This window comes from Lithobates pipiens, unplaced genomic scaffold, assembly GCF_037356315.1.
Source record: "Lithobates pipiens isolate NorthernLeopardFrog02 unplaced genomic scaffold, aLitPip1_a1.2 Scaffold_3, whole genome shotgun sequence".
NCBI classification, from domain to species: Eukaryota; Metazoa; Chordata; class Amphibia; order Anura; family Ranidae; genus Lithobates; species Lithobates pipiens.
In genome coordinates this window covers 191296880-191316056 of record NW_027507790.1, presented here as the reverse complement: position 1 = coordinate 191316056, position 19177 = coordinate 191296880, and the positions used below count along the sequence as shown (strand labels likewise).

Below are 19177 nucleotides of genomic sequence, written 5' to 3'. Positions count from 1 at the left end.
TGAGTTTCACTTTTTGAATTACTGAAACTAAGATATAAACGGAACATTAAAAAAATAAATAAAAAAAGTGTTTCATAAAATTTAGCCCAAAATGTACTCTGCTACATTTCTTTGGTGAAAATAACCCAAATCAGTGTATATTTAGCCTGTAGGAAAGTTATAAAATCCACAAACTATGGTACATATCTGAAAATTAAAGAGGAAGTAAACCCTAATGGGTTTACTTCTTTGTCTCCCTGCAAAGGTAAAGCATAATGGGCTACTATGCATCGCATTGTAGCCCATTATGTGTCACTTACCTGACACAGGAGCCAGCGATGTCACTGCTGTCCCCTGTAGTACGGGGCATCCATCTTCTTCCAAGTTTTACTTTCACCTACAAGTCTCCTCCTGAAACCCCACCCTGTGACTCAACAATGAAAGGAGAAGCAGAAGAATAAGCTCATCTTTCTGCCTTTCCCTCCTATCAGAATGCTTGTTGCACTGCAGCACATTGGAATGGCTCCTTGTGTTGCTTCCCTCTCCCATTCACCAAATATTGCTGTAAAGGGGACTGAAATAGGCTAACACCAAGTCAAATTTAGATAAACTGCTTGTACTTAAAAAATTACAAATGATATATTTATTAGAGCTGCGTTAAAGTTGAGCATTTTGCAGTTTGATATTATGATGAATATGTACATTACCATAAAACGAATCCAAAACCATTATGTCAACAATTTAATCTACCTGTGCTTTGAGTGTGAACGTTTCCAACTAGAACGGGATCTAGAGCGAGATGGTGAGCGCGATCTGGAGTGTTGCTGCAATACCTTGTCAACTGGTTTACCAGGCTCTATTCAGAATAAACACAAATATAGAATGCAAAAAAGAAAAAACAGCAAAGTGCATTCATAAAATTTGATCCTCAGATGTTTCCCATATATACATTTAAAAGAAAACAAAAAGATAAAATTAAATATAATTAAAATTAAATATAAGTCCTTCATGCTTCGGCTTCTGTAGCAAGTGAAAACTGATTGGCTCTCACAGCAGTCACATGAGTGGAAGCCTGTGAGTCCCAATCAAAAGCCTTGACCATAAGCTGTCAGTGAATGCTTGGTCAATGTACTGGAAGCACACAACCTCCTGTTGCACTAGACACAGACACACTAGACGGTAGCTAGGCATTAAAGTCCACCCATCTTGGTGCCACATATATGCGTTGCACAACCAGCAAGAGGTTAAATGAATAGCAGAATATTGTTATAAAATGTGGAGCTGCTGAAATTGCTAAATAGAACCAACAGCTCTGCCTTTTATACTGCAATAGGAGAGCTGCAGATAAGTCTCCAGCATAGCGCACTCTGCATTTTTTACGCGTCTCCAACTCTTAGCCCCGTCATGAGCAGAATAGCAAAATAGGGGAAGTCTACCTATATTGCATCATGGGAGACAAACTTTTTCTTTGGTAAAACTACTTGAGTTTTATACAGGTTCCCAATTATTTTTAAAGTGGTTGTAAACCCTTACAAACCACTTTGACCTACAGGTAAGCCTAGATTAAGGCTTACCTGTAGGTCCAAGAAATATCTCCTAAACCTATACGGTTTAGGAGATATTTGCCTGAAGACAGACGCCTGAAGACAGCGACGCGCAGGCGCACTGAGCGTGGCATTTCCAACAATGAATCTGCCGCACGTGTCGGCTCCCGTGCGCATGCGCGGGAGTGACGTCATCGCGGCTCCGCCGAATGACAGCGGCGGAGCTGCGAGACGCCACCAGCAAGATGGATGCGGCGGACTACAGGGGACAGCGGCGACTTCGCTGGCTCCTGTGTCAGGTAAGTGACACATAATGGGCTACTATGCGATGCATAGTAGTCCATTATGCTTTGCAGGGAATGAAAGAGGAAGTAAACTCATCAGGGTTTACTTCCTCTTTAAATTCAGTGCCTAAATTTACATTCCTAAAATGTTTTTCCCTAATTAGGCCTCAAGCACACTGGGTGTTAAAATAATGTTATAAAAACGCCAGGAGCTTTGCAGTGAGTCTCAATATTTTTGCAATAGCGGTTTTTAGCATTTACTAGCGTTTTCCAGTAGTTTTTTGCTTGTAAAAAAGAAAAAAAATTTTTTCAATGGATCGAAAACGTCAAAAACGCTGGTGAGCCGCAATTGAGTGTTTATCAGCGTTTGAAGTTAGTGTTTTTACAGCTGAAAATCTCCTCTCAGAACCCGCTAGTTTTGAGGGTTTTTTGAAGTCAGAAACTGCTGATAACAGCCTGTGTGTGCATGGACTTGGATAACATGATAAGAAGTTTGACTGTAGGAAAAAAAAAAATGTCTGAAGCCAAAAACAGCTGCTGTAAAAACGTCCAGTGTGTAGGAGGCCTAAGACCCGGTTCACACAGGGGCGACTTGTCAGGCGACTTAGCTGCCTGACAAGTCACATTCCGTACTATGGAACTGTTCTAATAGGAACGACTCAAGTCGCTTCGACTTAGAAAAAAGGTCCCTGTACTACTTGGGACGACTTTAGGGTGACTTGCATTGACTTACATTGACTTCTATACAGAAGTCATTTTGCAAGCCGCCACTGAAGTCGTGTGCAGGTTGCCTTACAGAGTCACGCTGCAAGTCGTGCTGCACCTGTGTGAACCGGCTCTAAAGGTTAGGACATCATTGCCAAATGAAAAGCAAAGATGAAAACCTTCCTTAAAGGTGTGAATGCAACGGCACGCCGGTTAGTTGCAGCAGGGGTTCCCACAATTAGCTGTAAGAGGCAGATACAATTAAAGCAATGGGAAGCTGCCGGCTCCACAGCTAATCACAGCGACTCGCATGTAATCTCTCATCCAGCTATTACATGCGAGTGATCAGCCCTCGACAAAGGCAGTCTGCAGGCCAAGGACCAGGTTGGACAGCACACGCTTGCATAATTAATTTTTCAACACTGGAAAATACAATTCACCCATGTCTGGAAGTGACATACCTGGCTCAATGGCCTCAGAAATCAATGACTGTGCTTCTCGTACCCGCTTCATCACCTCTTCTAACTCCTTTGCAGCAGCTTGTGGGGTCAATTCAGGGGGTTTCACAATTGCATTATTAGAATGATTGATTCTGAATGAAAAAAAAAAAAAAAAAAATAGGATATTTGTACTCATTGTAAAATGTTATTTTTTGGGTTCCATTGAGGGACACGAGTCTTAAATCTTTAGATTATACTGTCAAATACAAGATGATTCAACTATGGCATAAAAAATAAAGACACCAGACCAGGCCGCCAGGTTAGGTTTTCCAGTCAAAAAAATTAATTAATAAATGTCAACATCTACAAATACTTTAGCTGCCAACTTTTAATAAAAAGACATCTGTCCAAAGATCCAGCGCTGTCCTCACCAAGGTCAATTCTTCACAGTGCTGCCATGCTAAGTGGGGGAAGCCAGCCTATGCGAATTCAGTGTACCTGGGGAGTGTACCTGTCAAAACTAGGTACCCGCTCCCCAATACAAAAAACGTATGCTGGAAAAGTAGAAGGGGGGGTGGACAAGGAGGAAGAGTGGAACTTACATTTTTCAGTGAATTTCTGCTTTAAACACTCACCTGAAAGAGGTAATGGTGACATAAAACTAGAGGTCGACCGATATTGGCTGTTTTTTAATTAATCGGCATCGGCCAATTGTGCTGATAAAAAAGCAGATTATAACTACAGCGTGACTTGCAAATGACTTCTGTAATAGAAGTCAATGCAAATTGCCTGAGTCTTTATAGTCTTCTCTCTGGGCAGTCTGCCAAGAAAAGAGTAAAGAGATAGAATGTTTACACTTATGAATTCAACTCTGTGTTCTCAGTTTAACCATTTAAAGTGGTTCTGCACCTAAAAAAAAAAAAATATTAAAAGCCAGCAGCTACTAATATTGCAGCTGCTGACTTTTAATAAAATCCCAGGGTCCAGCGATGTCGGCGATCGCTCGTCTCGCTGCTGCCCCCGCCGCCATCCTCTGTCAGGGAATCGGGGAGTGAAACATTGCGGCTTCACTGTCCGGTTCCCTACTGCGCATGCGCGAGTCGCGCTGCGCATCTCTACTGGTCCCCCGCTGTGTCCTGGGAACTGTGTTTCCCAGAACACAACGGGGGGGAGCGTCTGCGGGGGTCTTCCCGGAAGTGGGTACAGATGGTATCTGTACCCCCCTCCCCCCTGAAAGGTGCCGATTGTGGCACCGGAGGGGGGGGGAGGGATTAGATTAGCGGAGCTTCCCCTTTAGGGTGAAGAACCGCTTTAAAGACTAAATCTTTTCTGATACTTGTTGCTTACAAGTAAAAAATCCAGTATTTTCTGCTAATCACTTATAATATATATTTTTTGGGAGTTCTAATAAATATATATATATATATATATATATATATATATATATATATATATATATATATATATATATATATATATATATATATATATATATAGCAGTGACCCTAGGTAATAAAATAGCGGTTGTTGCAATATTTTATGTCACATGGCATTTGCGCAGGGATCTTTCAAACGCAATTTTTTGGGGAAAAAAAAGACACTAATGATTTAAAAAAAATAAAAAAACCGTAAAGTTAGCCTATTTTTTTCATCCAAATGTTTTGATTACCTGTTTTTTGCGTATTTAATATATATATTTTTTAATCTAAATTATACATACAAGTGAACTGATTGGAGGTTTGTTTTGTTTAATAAATGTTTAAATGTAAGAAATTTTCTGTATCACTTATTACTGAAGGCTGCCTTCACACTGGAGCGGGTAGGCGTTGACAGTAAAACGCTGCTAGTTTTAGCTGCGCTTTAACATCATTTTAGCGGTGCTATTCGGGTTCTAGCGGGGCGCTTATAACCCAGCTAGTGGCTGAGGAAGAGGTTAAATGCACCCGTGAAGCGCCGCTGCCAAATCGCATTGCATGCGCTTCGGCAGTGGTGTCCATTCATTTCAATGGGCAGGAGTGGTGGAGGAGCGGTATACACCACTCCAAACGTGCTGCTTTTTTTTTTTTTTTTTTTTTTTTTTTTTTTTTAACATCCTGCCAGCGCATCGCCTCTGTGTGAAAGCACTCGGACTTTCACACAGACTGCAGGGGAGCCGTTTTGCAGGCACTTTACAGGTGCTATTTTTAGCCAAAAAGCGCCTGAAAAATGACCCAGTGTAAAAGGTGTCTGTTAGATTTTATGAGATGAAGGGGGGGGGAAAGAAAAAGTTAAAAATCGGCCTAACATATCAGGCAAAAAAAAATTAAAAAAATCGGCATTATATAATCGGCCGCCACGATTTATAAATATCGGCATCAGCCAGAGAAAAACCCATATCGGTCGACCTCTACAAAAAACACCACCATGTTGTTGAGAGCAGAGAAGAGGCAGTCTCTTATAGGTTCAAATAATACGATTTTTAAAAAACAGCTAACCTGTAAAATCCTTTTCTTGGAGTACATCATAGGACACAGTCAAGTAATTACTTGGTGGGTTATAGGCCTACCTTCAGGTGTTGACACTGGTATAACCAATACAGGAAGTTGACTCCCCTATATAACCCCTCCTCCTTACAGGAGGACCTCAGTTTTTGTAGCCAAGCAATATAAGCAATATACTCTTACCCCATAAAACAGAGGGGCGGGAGCTCTGTGTCCTATGATGTACTCCAAGAAAAGGATTTTACAGGTAAGCTGTTTTAAAAATCCTATTTTCTTTATCGTACATCATAGGACACAGAGTCTCAAGTAATTACTTGGTGGGATGTTCCCATAGCAATGCTACTTGAGGGGAGGGGAAAAAACCCGTAGGGTAACCCCGAGACCTGAGGACTTAGACTGCTGCCTGCAGCACACTGCGCCCGAAGGCGATATGCTCATTCCATCTTACATCTACTTGATAAAATTTTGCAAATGTATGTACTGAAGACCAAGTTGCGGCCTTGCAGATCTGAGACATGGAGGCCTGGGGACGCACTGCCCAAGAAGCACCAACCGCTCTGGTAGAGTGCGCCTTAACTTGAAAAGGGGGAATCTTTCCCTTTAAACCATAAGTTTGAATTATAACTTGCCGAATCCACTTGGAGATAGTGGATTTCTACGCTGCCTGTCCCTTCTTAGGATTGAAGAATGAATAAGACATCAGTCTTACGACTCTGAGCAGTTTTCTTCAAATAGATTTTCACTGCTCTCACTACATCAAGACAATTAGAGATTTTTCTTCCCTGAAACCTGGTCTGGGAAAAAACGAAGGCAGGACAATATCTTCATTCAGATGAAAGCCTGAAACTACCTTTGGCAAAAAGCCTGGACGAGGGCGTAACACCACTCTGTCCTCATGAATAACCAAATATGGCGCTTTACAAGAAAGAGCAGCCAATTCTGACACCCTCCTTGTTGACGATATAGCAACTAAAAATATCAGCTTCCTTGTCAAAAGGACTAAAGGAATATGCTGTAATGGTTCAAATGGCTGTTTTTGTAACACCGACAAAACTAGATTCAAATCCCAAGGGCTTAAAGGAGATCGAACTGGCGGATTTATCCGCAGCACTCCGTGCATGAAACCCCGGACTAAAGAATGCGTAGCAAGCGGTCTTTGAAACAAAATTGATAAGGCTGAGACTTGACCCTTAATAGTACTCAGGGCCAGCTTCATCTCTATGCCTAACCGTAGAAAGGCAAGAATTCTGTCTATAATATATCTCCGAGGGTGCCAACCCTTGGATTCACACCAGGAAACATAAGCGTTCCAGACTCTATAATATATAGCTGGTGGTGGGGGGGGGGGGGGTTTAGGGGTTGGGGATTGGGTGCTTTGGCGAAATATCCGGAGTCTAAACAGATACCCAACATATCACTTTTGAGACAGAGAAAGAGGACAGAGATTCCCTTTCTCTACAGCCTCAGTGGGAAGTGCTCAATGGCTTCCTGTTCATTCAGTTTATCATACTTCAGTTATAGACAAAAAGTGATCGATCGCTCACTGTGTACAAGTGAAAGAAGGGGTGGGTAAATTACATTTATTACATGCCCCTTCCCTGCTCTCCATTACATCCTGAAACATCCCCTGCAACAGCTGGCAGGAGGAGGAGGACAGCACTGCATGGGGAAGGGGGGGACCAAAAGGAGCACATGGGGGGTGGGGGGGGTCAGGAAGACAAACGAAACTAGGATAGGAGTGGCGGGATTTATTGTAACCGATATACTTTACTCCTGGACTTGCTAAAATGCCAGTGGGAGGGAGAGAAGAGATGGCTTTCAGTGGGTGCAAGAGGAAAAATAGGATTTTTTGTACTCACGGTAAAATCCTTTTCTCTGTAGTTCACCGCCTAACAAGCTCCTTTCTTAGACCATTGGGTTGTTACGCCACCTTCAGGAGAGGACTAGGCAGAACATGTTAAAATATTTTTATTATAACAACAACCCCTCAGCCTGCTACTGCAGCCTCAGTGCGTCAACAAGCAGTATAACGTAGATAAAAATAGGAGGGGAGGGTGCTGTGTCAGTCGGTGAACTAAAGAGAAAAGGATTTCACGGTGAGTACAAAAAATCCTATTTTCTCTTACGTTTACCGACTGACAGCTCCTCTCTTAGACCATTGGGACGTCCCCAAGCAGTGCCAAAACGAGGGGTGGGAAAACAGCATAAATACTTCCCCCCACAGTGGCATGTGGGAACTAGTATAAAAACTTTAGGCTCCGTTCACACAGGGGGCGATGCGAGGCGACACGACTTGCCGCGCCGCGACCTGCCGCGACCTCAGCGGCGACTTGCAAATGACTTCTGTATAGAAGTCAATGCAAGTCGCCCCGAGGTCGCCCAAAAGTAGTACAGGAACCTTTTATCTAAGTCGGAGCGACTCGAGTCGCTCCTCTTAGAACGGTTCCGTAGTACAGAACGGGGGCGACTTGTCAGGTCACGGCAAGTCGTGTCGCCTCGTGTCGCCCCCTGTGTGAACGGAGCCTAACCCACAAAAACAACAGTGTGTGGGAATAACAAAAGAACTTTTTTACCCACAAATAAAGGAGTGCTCCTCATCTGGGAGTCACTGCCTCAGAACTGCGGTAACAAATGCAACAGTGCATTTAATTAAAAGGTACTGTGTTTTTACCAAAAACCCCCCCAAAAAAATGTAAGTGCAATTGGAATTATACGGCCGCCTGCAAAACTTTGCGGCATAAACAGGCATCAGCTGATGCAGACATCTACCTTGTAGAATTTTGTAAAGGTGTGGACAGACAACCAAGTCGACGCTTTACATACTTAAGCGACAGACGCTTTATTTCGGAAGGCCCAAGGTGTAGGGATCTCTCTGATATTTTCAAATGGCGGTTTTTGAAGCACCGATAACACCATGTTCAGATCCCACAGTGGTAACGGACGCACCGGAGGCACTAAATGTCGGAGCCCCTGAACAAAGGTGCTCACTAGAGGAGTGAGACAACAGGGCCCCCCCCCCCCCCCCCAAAAAAAAAGCAAGCTGATATTTGTCCCTTAATGGTGCTTAAAGCCAATTTCTGGTCTACTTTTTTGTGCAGAAACAGCAGGATCCTGAATATAGAAAAAGGAGCGCGGACGCCATCCTTTCTCCTTACACATGGAGATTTAGGCCTTCCAGGTATGATAATATATCTTCCGAGAAGATTTCCGCGCTCTCAGCATAGTTGGAATCACTGAGTCTGAAAGACCCCGGTTCCTCAACACCTGGCTCTCAATAGCCATGCCGTTAAAACCAGCGATGGTAAAGCAGGATGGAGAATCGGACTTGGAGACAGAAGGTCCTCTCGTAACGGCAGTCGCCATGGCACGTCCGCCACCAGGCACACTAGGTCTGTGTACCAGGGACGCTGGGTCCAATCTGGGGCAATCCGTATTACTGTAATCCCCTCGAGGTAACAGTTTCAGCGGAGGAAACGCATAGATCAGCTGGTACTGATCCCACGTAACCACCAGAGCGTCTAACGCGTCTGCCCAAGGATCTCTTGTCCTGGCCACAAATCTTGGCACCTTCCGATTGAGACGGGAGGCCAGAAGATCCATGTCTGATGTGCCCCATCGCAGGCACAGTAGCCTGAACACCTCCGGATGCAACTCCCATTCTCCTGGGTCCAGCATCTGGCGATTTAGGTAGCCCGCCTGCCAGTTCTCCACTCCCGGGATGTAAACGGCCTATGGGCCGGTACATGTCGCTCTGCCCACTGAAGGATGTGAGTGACCTCCCATGCGGCGGCCAAGCTTCTTGTTCCTCCTTGGCGATTGACGTATGGCACTGCCTGACTGGATCCTGATCGGACACCCTCGAAGTCTTATCGACCATGTGGAGAGGCATAGCCTGATCACCCTCAGCTCGAGCAGATTGATCGGCAACTTGGATTCCTCCACCGACCAGAGGCCCTGGGTCGACCGAACTCCCATTACTCCACCCCAGCCGGTTAGGCTGGCGTCTGTTGTGATCACTGTCCATTTCAGAGGTAGGAATGACTTCCCAGACCGAAGTGCAAGGGACCTCAGCCACCACAGCAGGGAATCCCTGACTAACTGGCTCACCTAAATCTGCCGATCCAGGGACCACAGAGATTTTTCCCACTTTGTCAAAATCTCCTTCTGCAAGACTCTGGTGTGAAACTGGGCATATGGTACCTCAAAGGAGGCCACCATGAGTCCCAGGACTCGCATGCAGAAGCATAGCGACGACCACCTGCGGTACATCAGCAGTTTTACCGTGGCTCTGAGAGTCTGCAGCTTGTCTGAAGGGAGAAACACTCACGCTTCCATGGAGTCCAGCAGTAAGCCTAGGTACTCCAGACGCTGAGTCGGTACAATCAACAACTTTTTTAGTTTCAACAGCCACCCAAATTCCTGCAGGGTCTGCATGGTGATCGTCACATCCTCCTCCAACTCTGAGGTGGAAAATGCTCTCAGGAGGAGATCGTCTAGGTAACCCACGATCGCGATCCCTCGTCGCAGCAATGCCAGAACGGGAGCCAATACCTTGGTAAAAACTCGGGGGGCTGATGCCAAACCAAAGGGGAGAGCCACAAACTGGTAGTGGGCTTCCGCAAATGCAAATTGCAGAAACTTCTGATGCCTAAGGCATATGAGTATGTGTAGGTACGCATCCTGGATGTCTAAAGACGCCAGGGAGTCCCCTTGATTGAGTGCAGCAACTACTGAGCGAACTGATTCCATTCTGAACCTCTGTACTTTTACAAAGTAATTGAGGGCTTTTAGGTCAAAGATTGAACGTACCCCTTCCCTTTTGGGGACTACAAACAGATTTGAATAGAACCCCTGGAAGCGTTCTGAATCTGGGAACAGGTACTATCACCCCGCGACTCAGCAGGTCCATTACCTCCCCCAATAGGGCCTCCCAGTGAGCCAGGAGTACGGGTATGCTGGAGGGGAAGAATCTGTTTTGTGGCCAAGAGAGGAACTCTATCTTGTAGCCTGAGGAAATCAGATCGCAGCCCCATTGGTCAGTTAGCCGAGAGGCCTACCGGGCTGAAAACTCCTAAAGGTAAACCTTCATGCGGTAGCACTTTTGCTCGCAGGCTTGCGGTTCCAGGGACACTTTTGTCCTTCAGAAGTGGTCCTGTTGGGCTGGGGGCGCTTAGCCGATGCCCCGGGCGGACGAAAAATCCATTTGCGAGAGGAAAATGAGGGCCCTTGCCTATGGCGTGGCTCCTTAGCATTCCTGGCTTGTGGGAGCAGCGTACTCTTACCACCTGTGGCATTTTTAATTATGTCATCTAAGCCATTCGCCAAGGAAGGGAAGATCCGTCAGGCCTTTCTTAGATGCCTGGTCAGCAGACCAGCATTTCAGCCAAATCAGCACCACTGCTGACACTGAAGCCCTGGATAACAGAGGAAGGGTATCCAGGGCTGCGTCACAAACATACTTAAGGCCTTGCACTAACTGGTCTGCTAGTTCCACGCAGACAGGAGAAGCCTGTTGCTCCCCCAAGTCATGGTGCAAAAGTTTTGCCCACTCAGTAAGTGTCTGAAACACAAGTGCGGATGCCAGAACTGGTCGCATTGTTTACCCCACAACCGCAAACGAACGAGCCACTGCCTCAGCCTTCCTGTCCGTGGGGTTCTTAAAGGCAGGAGTCCCCTCTATCTCAATCGTGGTTACTTTGTTTAAGCTGGATACTGGGGGGTTTGCGACCGGAGGAGCTGACCACTTTTTGAGAAGACTCTCCTCAAAGAGGTAACGCAACACCATGTATTTGGGGACCGTAAAGGTTCGTTGCGGTCGACCCCATTCCTTGTATATGAACTTATCGAAAAAAGTCAGATACGGGAACACCTTAGGTTTACGAGTTGGCTTACAGGACCCAAAAGGGACCGCTATATCAGCAGAGGGATCTGCTGGCTCCTGAATTTTCAGGGTATCACGCACAGCTGTGATAAGTGCTCCAACAAGCATTTTGTCGCGCACGGACCCGGACTCATCCTCACTGTCCGACCGGTCCTGGTCAGCATCGTCTGGAATGACAGAACAGGGGTCACCAGCCTCAGCAGGGCCCAAGTCTGCGTCAGAGCTCTCCCCAGAGGACGGGGGCAGTTTTTTACCACCTTTGCGCCAACGCACCGCCTCCATCTTGGCAACAAACTAATTAAGGATCGCCGACAAAGCGCCCAGAGGCACTGCACTGCCTGCAGGCAAACCAGTTGCAATTGCCTGGATTTCAGGGGAAGAAACACCAGTTTCTGAAACCATGCTGACCCTACCCTGTCTGCCACCTGTCAGGGACTTAGGACAGTGATGGTCCCACTCTCCTAACTGCTGCTGGCTGAGGGGGCTCTTCCCGTAGGACTCACCACCCTGACCGAGGTCTGCGCCATACCGCTAGGTGTGCCTGTGTCAGCTCCCAGATACATAAGAGATCAAAGCACGCTGTGCTGAACTGTTCTGAATAGCGCTGAAGCTGAAAAAAGTGTTCAGGCTTCAAGAAAATGGCCGCCGAGTGTCCAGTAAAAAGGGCATAATCTCAGAGAAAATGGGCGCCGGACTACAGGAAAATGGAGACAGAGCATGCTGCTCCCCATCACACCAAAAATGGCCCCCTGAGCACTGTATGCCATGAGGGACAGTGAAAAAACAGGCAGAGAAATGGTGGTGAAACAGTGCTACAGCGATCAGCAGACACAGCCTCCAGACACCTCAGGGGAGAGACCGACACATCAAGGGTACAGCTATCCAGCGTAGTCCCCCCCCCCCCCCAGGCGAGAGCCCCCCCCCCCCCCTATGACACACACACACCGCTCAGCAGCCCATGCAGCATACCCCACAGGGAAAGGGAAGATAGGGACAGGGAGAGAAGAGAGGGAGGTGAGGGACGCCGAACCGACCTCCCAAGGAATGCCCAGCTGCTCGGCCCCACCATACATGGCAGGGAGAGCAGTTTTGCCAGTCCTAAAGAGCTGGGAGACATTCCATCACAGACCCACTCTGCTATCAGTACGGGGTGGCTGCTGGCCCGGCACACTGATGCAGACATCAGTAGCCCGGTCATGTGTGTGCCCCGGGGCATTACGACCCACCAGCTGCCCCTGGAGCTGGGGCATGTTGTGGCTGACCCAGCGTGGAGCTCTGATCAGCACGTGCTCGCTGGCCAGGCTGGGAAGACTACAAGGATAAGAGTATCCAGCCTGTCACCCAGCCAGCTGTTGATAGCAGATCACAGGATCTTTAATCTTGCACAAAAAGTAAAACTTCTGCAGAAAAATCCACGGACCAATGGGCCCGCAGGGTTCCTAGGTCCTTCTCCTTCCCTAGGCAGAAAAAAAACTGAGGCTGCAGTAGCAGGCTGAGGGGGTGTTACCTAAGGGACCACCCATTGGGCAGAACTAGAAAGTTCTAGTTTTATTATAACATGTTAACATGTTCTGCCTAGTCCTCTCCTAAAGGTGGCGTAACAACCCAATGGCCTAAGAAAGGAGCTGTGTCAGTCGGTGAACAGAAGAGAAAAGGGATTGCTTACAGTAAATGCTACCCCTGCTGCCCCTCTTGTCTAAGTTCTGGGGTCGGCATTAAAAAAAAACAAAAAAAAAAAAAAAAAAACACAGTCATCACAATCTACCCGTTACCTACCCATGATCAAGCAGATCACGATCGATGGGTTGCCAACCCCCGCACTAGAGGATTCCTATACATGGAGATGAACTGGCCCAGTTTTTCTTTGAACCTGCAAGCCAGCCTGCCCACATTTGGCACCCTGTTATACAGGTCCTAGAAGACCTCTGATTGCAGAGACAACTCTGTCAGATCCAGACACTGCTGTAGGGACAGCCAACTTGTCCGAAGCTCTAACATGTAGACCAATTAGAACCAAGAGGGATTGGAACACCTGTCAAGTTTTTATTGCTGTCTGTGCCTTTGTGAAGTCATTCTCTTTTGTGTTTACTGTTACAATCGAAAGTAAAAGAAAAATTTTACATTTTGGGTTGTCCCAACAGTAAGTGGGGATATCTTCCCAAGGAAACACTAGTTCTGATGATCACCAGGGATTCCCTCACTTTGGATAGCATGAAAACAAATTCTGGTGTAAATGACAATTTTAAATTGTAACTAAATAGAGAACACTGCCCTGAGACAGAATATAGAATATTGACTGTTATCCATTTTGCCAATTTCAACATTTTCAACACAATATACAATACTCCAATTTCAGAAAACAGCCTATGAGAAATGTATTTTTAACTCTAGGCAAAGTCACTTACTTAAGGGGTCTGTCACCAAACATAACTCCATTGAATGTGAGCGCTCGCGTCACTGAATTCTGGTCAGAAAACTCTACAAAAGCAAATCGCGTCGGCTGAGTTTCATCACCAGCCATACGAACAAAGCGGACATCCCCAACTTGCTTAAAGAATTCCAGAAGTTGCTCAGCTGTTGTAGTCTGCAGGATAAGTGAATGACAAAAATAAGTTGTCAACACAGACTCAAACTTTAGATGAATGAGCACAAGTCATTTAAAGTGTTAATTCAGCTTGCCTAGAACAAAAATAAACACAAATTATAGATACAGGAGGCGAAGCATTCTATTTAGATACCGGGTGTGAAAACTACATGACAGCTGTAGACAGCATTTCTCTCCAGTTCAGGTCACTTAAGAAGCCATGCTGGGTCACATGACTCACAGTAGTGCTGCACTGTGGGCTCTTCAGAAGAGTCCTCATCCACCGTGACTAAAGACTTTAAAAGCGTTAATAAATCCAGGACCCTGCATTCACTATATCAGTTTTTTAGCAATATACATTTTTTGCCAATAGATGGCGCTAGTTAGGTTTTTTGGGCTTTTAAAATGCGCCATATCATTTGAACGTATTGAGGACAAGTTGCCAACGCTCAGTATGGCAATCTTGCTGGCCTCCCATAGATATTTATTGTGAGCGGTGCATGGCGTCCTCCTGTGGCCCATCATCGATGACAAAACGCATCGGACGGGGCCTAGGGAAGTAAAGTCACCACACACCAAGATCGAATGGAGGAGTGGGACCTTCCGTTGCACTGTCTGGAGGATTTTGCACTTTAACTGGACTTTTTTCTTTTTTTTTTTTACTTTTTACTTTTTTTTTAAAGGTCTTTGGGGATTTGCCTCCTTTATTTTTATTAGCACATCTATTTTTGGATACACTAATTCATTTCAGGACTTTTTTTGGCCATTTATTAATTTATGTTTAAAATTTATTCATGTTACATATTTATTAATTTTAAACCAGGCAGCACTGCACTATTTACTTGATATATATATGTACCCTTACCATTGACAAAATCATTTCTCTTTTTTAAAAGGCAGAGAGCAGTACAATGAATTTCCTGAAGAGCTGTGCAGGGGGGTGTGTTAGTAGAAGTCTGGCCACGGATGTACAAGCAAGCTGTGCTTGAGAACAGCATCCTTTAGTTTTCATGCCTTGCTGTGGGCTTTTCATAAATAGGAAAGCAGGGGGACTGGCAGGATCACCAGCTATTTCACACAGGAAGCAATACAAGAGAACAGGATACTTTTCCATGCAAGTCCATGGTACAGCAGGCTCAAATCAGAAATTTAAAATGTTGGGGGTAACACACTTTAAATGCTTCCCATCCACTGTAGGTTTTTTCCCCTGACAATGGACTTTCCTGTAGAAGTGATTTGAGGGGCTCTACAGTTGCTCAATCATGGCTAAAAAGGCGCAGAAGTGACACCACCACCTCTGCCACCGTTCCCGGGCTCTCCACCGTGATCTGGGAGCCAGGACCACAGAATTGTTGGGCCTGGTGAACACAAAGGAGGAGGTGGTAAATTTGTACCCACCCCTCCTCTGTGACTAGTAAAAAGTAAACCATGAGGATTTATTCACTTCTGGTTTCAGCTTGAAAATCAGCTGATCAAACTGATTTAAAGCACCTCTGTTGCCCACCCCCGCATTCACACGCAAACCCATACGTAGGTCCCGCGCACATATGTAAATAGTGATAGTGTATCGCTGCAAACATACATCTAAGAAAAATGAATGCACAGCAAATATACAACATGTAAATATAGACAGACAGACATGAAAGCTGTGCAACCGAGACTACATTAAAACAGAAATACCTGCGAGTTTAAATTTCCGACATAAATCGTTCTTCTGATTTCGTCCACTTTTGTGGGGTCTACATTTCCCATTAATGGTGGCTGTTGCAGATCAGCGAGTGCTGGTATGGCAGGTGTGAGAGCTGGCAGAACTGGGGCAAGAGCTGGAATAACCGGTTCTAAAGGAGTGGGCAACGTAGCTGCCAATGTGGTAAATGGCATGCTGAGCTGCACAGAAAAGTGTATAGTTTGGGTTAATAAAATGATCTGCACAGTCTACAGAAGGACTTACTGAACAACAAAGCTGCTGATCACTTACAGTGGTAGTAAACTTGTTTCTTCTACTTTTACCCACAGGTAAGCTTATAATAAAGCTTACCTTAGGTAAAATGAATATCTGCTAAACAAACAGTTTAGGAAATATTCCAGTGAGCAGGCGCCAGTGACGTCACCAGCGTATGCGCTCTGAGCGAACGGCATACCCGTGCCGTTCCTTCAGCGCTGTGTTCCGTGGCCTAGACTCATCATCACAGCACGGCCATTCAGGTGGCCGCAGCCTGCGAACCCAGAAGGATTTCCGGGTGAAGATGGAAGCCCTGTCAGCAGCTGGAGGGATTTGTTTTAAGGCAAATCTCTCAATGTGCATACTAGCACATTATGACATTATCTTGCAGGACGACTGTTTTTTTTTACAAATTTTTTCTGCGTTTACTACCGCTTTAAAGTTCATAAACCAAAATTCTGATATGGTTGTCATATTTACAAATTATTAAATGATGCTTCTGTATTACAACTATTATAGAATAAATGCACGTCCAACACAACAAATATTTCTCCCGAATCTCTCCTCCCCCTACTCTTTTATACATAATTAGTTCAAAGATGGCTGCACACACTTCTGACAAGCCTCAGTCTAGGGAGGATGGATTGTTTTTTTCGGTGCTGTGGTATGTGCTGGATAACTTCAAGCAGTTTTTAGAATGCTTTTTTTTTTTTTTTTTTTTTAACAACAACAATACAGAACCTGCTGCTGGCAGGGCATCTACCTTTAGAAAGCCACCAACACCACAGCCTGTCCTGGCTGCACCTTTCTCAGTCACAGGCCCATGGAGCAATTCCAAATACAGAAGTAGATATATACTATATACACACGCACTATAAATGACAGAAAAAAAAAAAAAAAAGGTGAAAGGCACTTACCAAGGGCACATCCACTTTTTCTCTTCTTAGAACCTAGGAAGTCAAATAAACGAATGGTAGCTAGTATAGAAAAAAAATCTCACAACCAAATACACATTCTGCCTAGAAGCATAACATACTGATAGCCAGCCAAAATGGAAATACTAAAAAGTAGAGAAACAACAACTGTAGCCCGGCCTCATAAAATATACAATTTTTGTACCAATTCCAGTCATTACATTATGCAGGGGTCACTAAAATGGAATTTTAGATTTCCCTATAAAATTATTTTCTTGGAGTACATCAAGAGAAACAGGGCATCCTCTGTGACAAGGTGGTTCTACGGCCTCAGGTCATTTTTACCTATGGTGAATTCTTCATTCAATCTCAAATAGGATTTTGTTTTTTGCTCTTTCGGTTCTAAGCCTCAGACGCAGAGGGAGAAAGTTATTCACGATATGGCTGTGGTTCGTGCTATTAGGCATCACCTGAAGCCAACTGCTATTTGTCAGTTGGATTCCCTTTTTTGTGCTTCCTGAAGGCCCAAGGAAGGGTCATGCAGCTTCCAAATTTATAATTTCTTGTCTTGGTGGATTTGTCAGCCTGTTTCTCAAGCCTACATTCTAAAAGGGCACTTTCCACCATTTTCAGTGATGGCTCATTCTGCAAAGAGTCGGTGCTTTCTGAGCTTAGGTAGCTCAAGTTTACAAAACTGATAATGGATCTTCAATTCATACTGTCACAAAGTTTTATGTTCTTGTTTAGTAGTATGGGGGCAGTTGGCTTGTTGCAGTGTTGCCTTCCCCGTATGTTCAGTGCTTCAGGACATCCCTATGGTAATGGATATGAAGATGTCTGTGTTCTGTGATGGACAATAAACAGGAAAAGATTTCTGGTTTACCTGCAAAATCTCTCTATTGGAATACATCATGGAACACTGAGATCTCACTCCTGTCTTAGGCCCCCATACGGACAGTTTGTCCGTTTTTCATCCATCTGTTGACAGATGAAAAACAGACATCAATGCATTCCTATGGAAAAATGGATGGCAACCGATAATCATATTTTCATCAACATCCGTTTTTTTTGAACGGATGAAAGCCCTATTTTTCACCAGTCAAAAAAATTGTTTTTCATCCATTTTTGCATTGGATGTTAGGGGCAACCAGTCACTGTGGGGGGGCTTTTAAATGTAATTCCTGGCTTTTTTTTCTGTAGATTTTGGAGGTGTCTTTTTGGGGGGAGGGTTTGTGTGTGCAAGCAGAGAAGAGATGTACATACAGCGAGGGGGCTTTTAAATCTAATGGCTGGCTCTTTTCTATAAACAAAAAAACACATTCCTCAGCGCAGAGAGATAATGGAGAGATACAATGTATCTCTCAGTTCTTAGATGAAAGGAATGGACTTCGGTCTGTAGATGAGGGCACTTTAACCACTTAAAAACAACCTTTTTCTGACACTTGTTGGTTACAAGCTAAAAATCTGTATTTTTTTTTTTGCTATAAATTACTTAAAACCCCCACTCCGCATATGTAGAGCAGACACGGACACAGTCTGTTCTACCCTAAGGGCCCTGCGAGCCACCCAGGCAGAAGTGGGACAGATACCCTTCTGTTTTTTTTAAGCAGATCAGATTACAGATAGGCGAGTGAAAACTGACAAGACCGTTTACATCTGCTGCTATGTAGAGGTGAATGGAGAGTCCATTTGAGCCCACCTGAAAAACAGACAGGCGGACCCAATCAGACGTATTGTGTGAAAGGGGCCTAAGGCTGCTTTCACGCTGATGTGCAACAGTTTACCTGCACCTCAACTGACCTCAATCTTCATTTCTTCCTCAGGATTCATGCAGCTGGCTGCTGCTGTCCCCCAGGCAGTTATGGCTGGTGGCTGCTGCTGGCTGTCCTCCAGGGCTGGTACTGGTGATTGGTACCCTTACTGATGGCAGATACCAGGCACTGGTGGCCGATACTGATGGTGGGTACTGGTATTGCTGGCTGGTATTTATACTGGAGGCTAGTACTGATGGCCTGTGTCCCAATCCGCCCATCCCCAAGCATCATTGTGACAAAGGCATGCGGCTGCAGTAGAGAGCAGAGCCGATGCTTCCTGTCACAGGTAGAGTACATTTGGTATCACTTCGCCTGTGAAGGAGCCGGCGCTATACAGGAAGCATTGGCTCAGCTTCCTCTAGCGGCGGCTTCATTCTTCCCGCTAATGCTCGGAGATGGTGGGTTGAGAACCCGCGATCATGGCTTGCTGACCACAAGACGTGGCAGGCCACATCAGAGGGTGCTGCGGGCCAGCAGTTGGGCACCCCTGCCCTAGAGAATAAAATGGTGGTTGTTGCAATATTTTATGTCACATGGTATGTGTTCAACGGTTTTTCAAATAATTTGGGGGGGGGATACACTTCCATGAATTAAAAAAAAAAAAAAAAAA

The 19177-nt window shown here is 45.2% G+C and overlaps 1 protein-coding gene across 2 annotated transcripts in view; it reads right to left on the bottom strand.

Annotated features, from left to right (window-relative positions):
* SREK1 (splicing regulatory glutamic acid and lysine rich protein 1) overlaps positions 1-19177 on the bottom strand; it is a 95926-nt gene that overhangs the window by 25531 nt on the left and 51218 nt on the right. The window contains exons 4-8 of one of the 2 annotated variants that reach the window (XM_077462651.1): positions 16757-16789; positions 15578-15784; positions 13719-13897; positions 2974-3104; positions 730-835 (exon numbers count right to left, since the gene is read on the bottom strand). In XM_077462651.1, the coding sequence (XP_077318777.1) occupies positions 730-835; positions 2974-3104; positions 13719-13897; positions 15578-15784; positions 16757-16789 (656 nt within the window). The remainder of the gene's footprint in view (positions 1-729; positions 836-2973; positions 3105-13718; positions 13898-15577; positions 15785-16756; positions 16790-19177) is intronic. The other variant, XM_077462652.1, reaches the window with a different exon arrangement.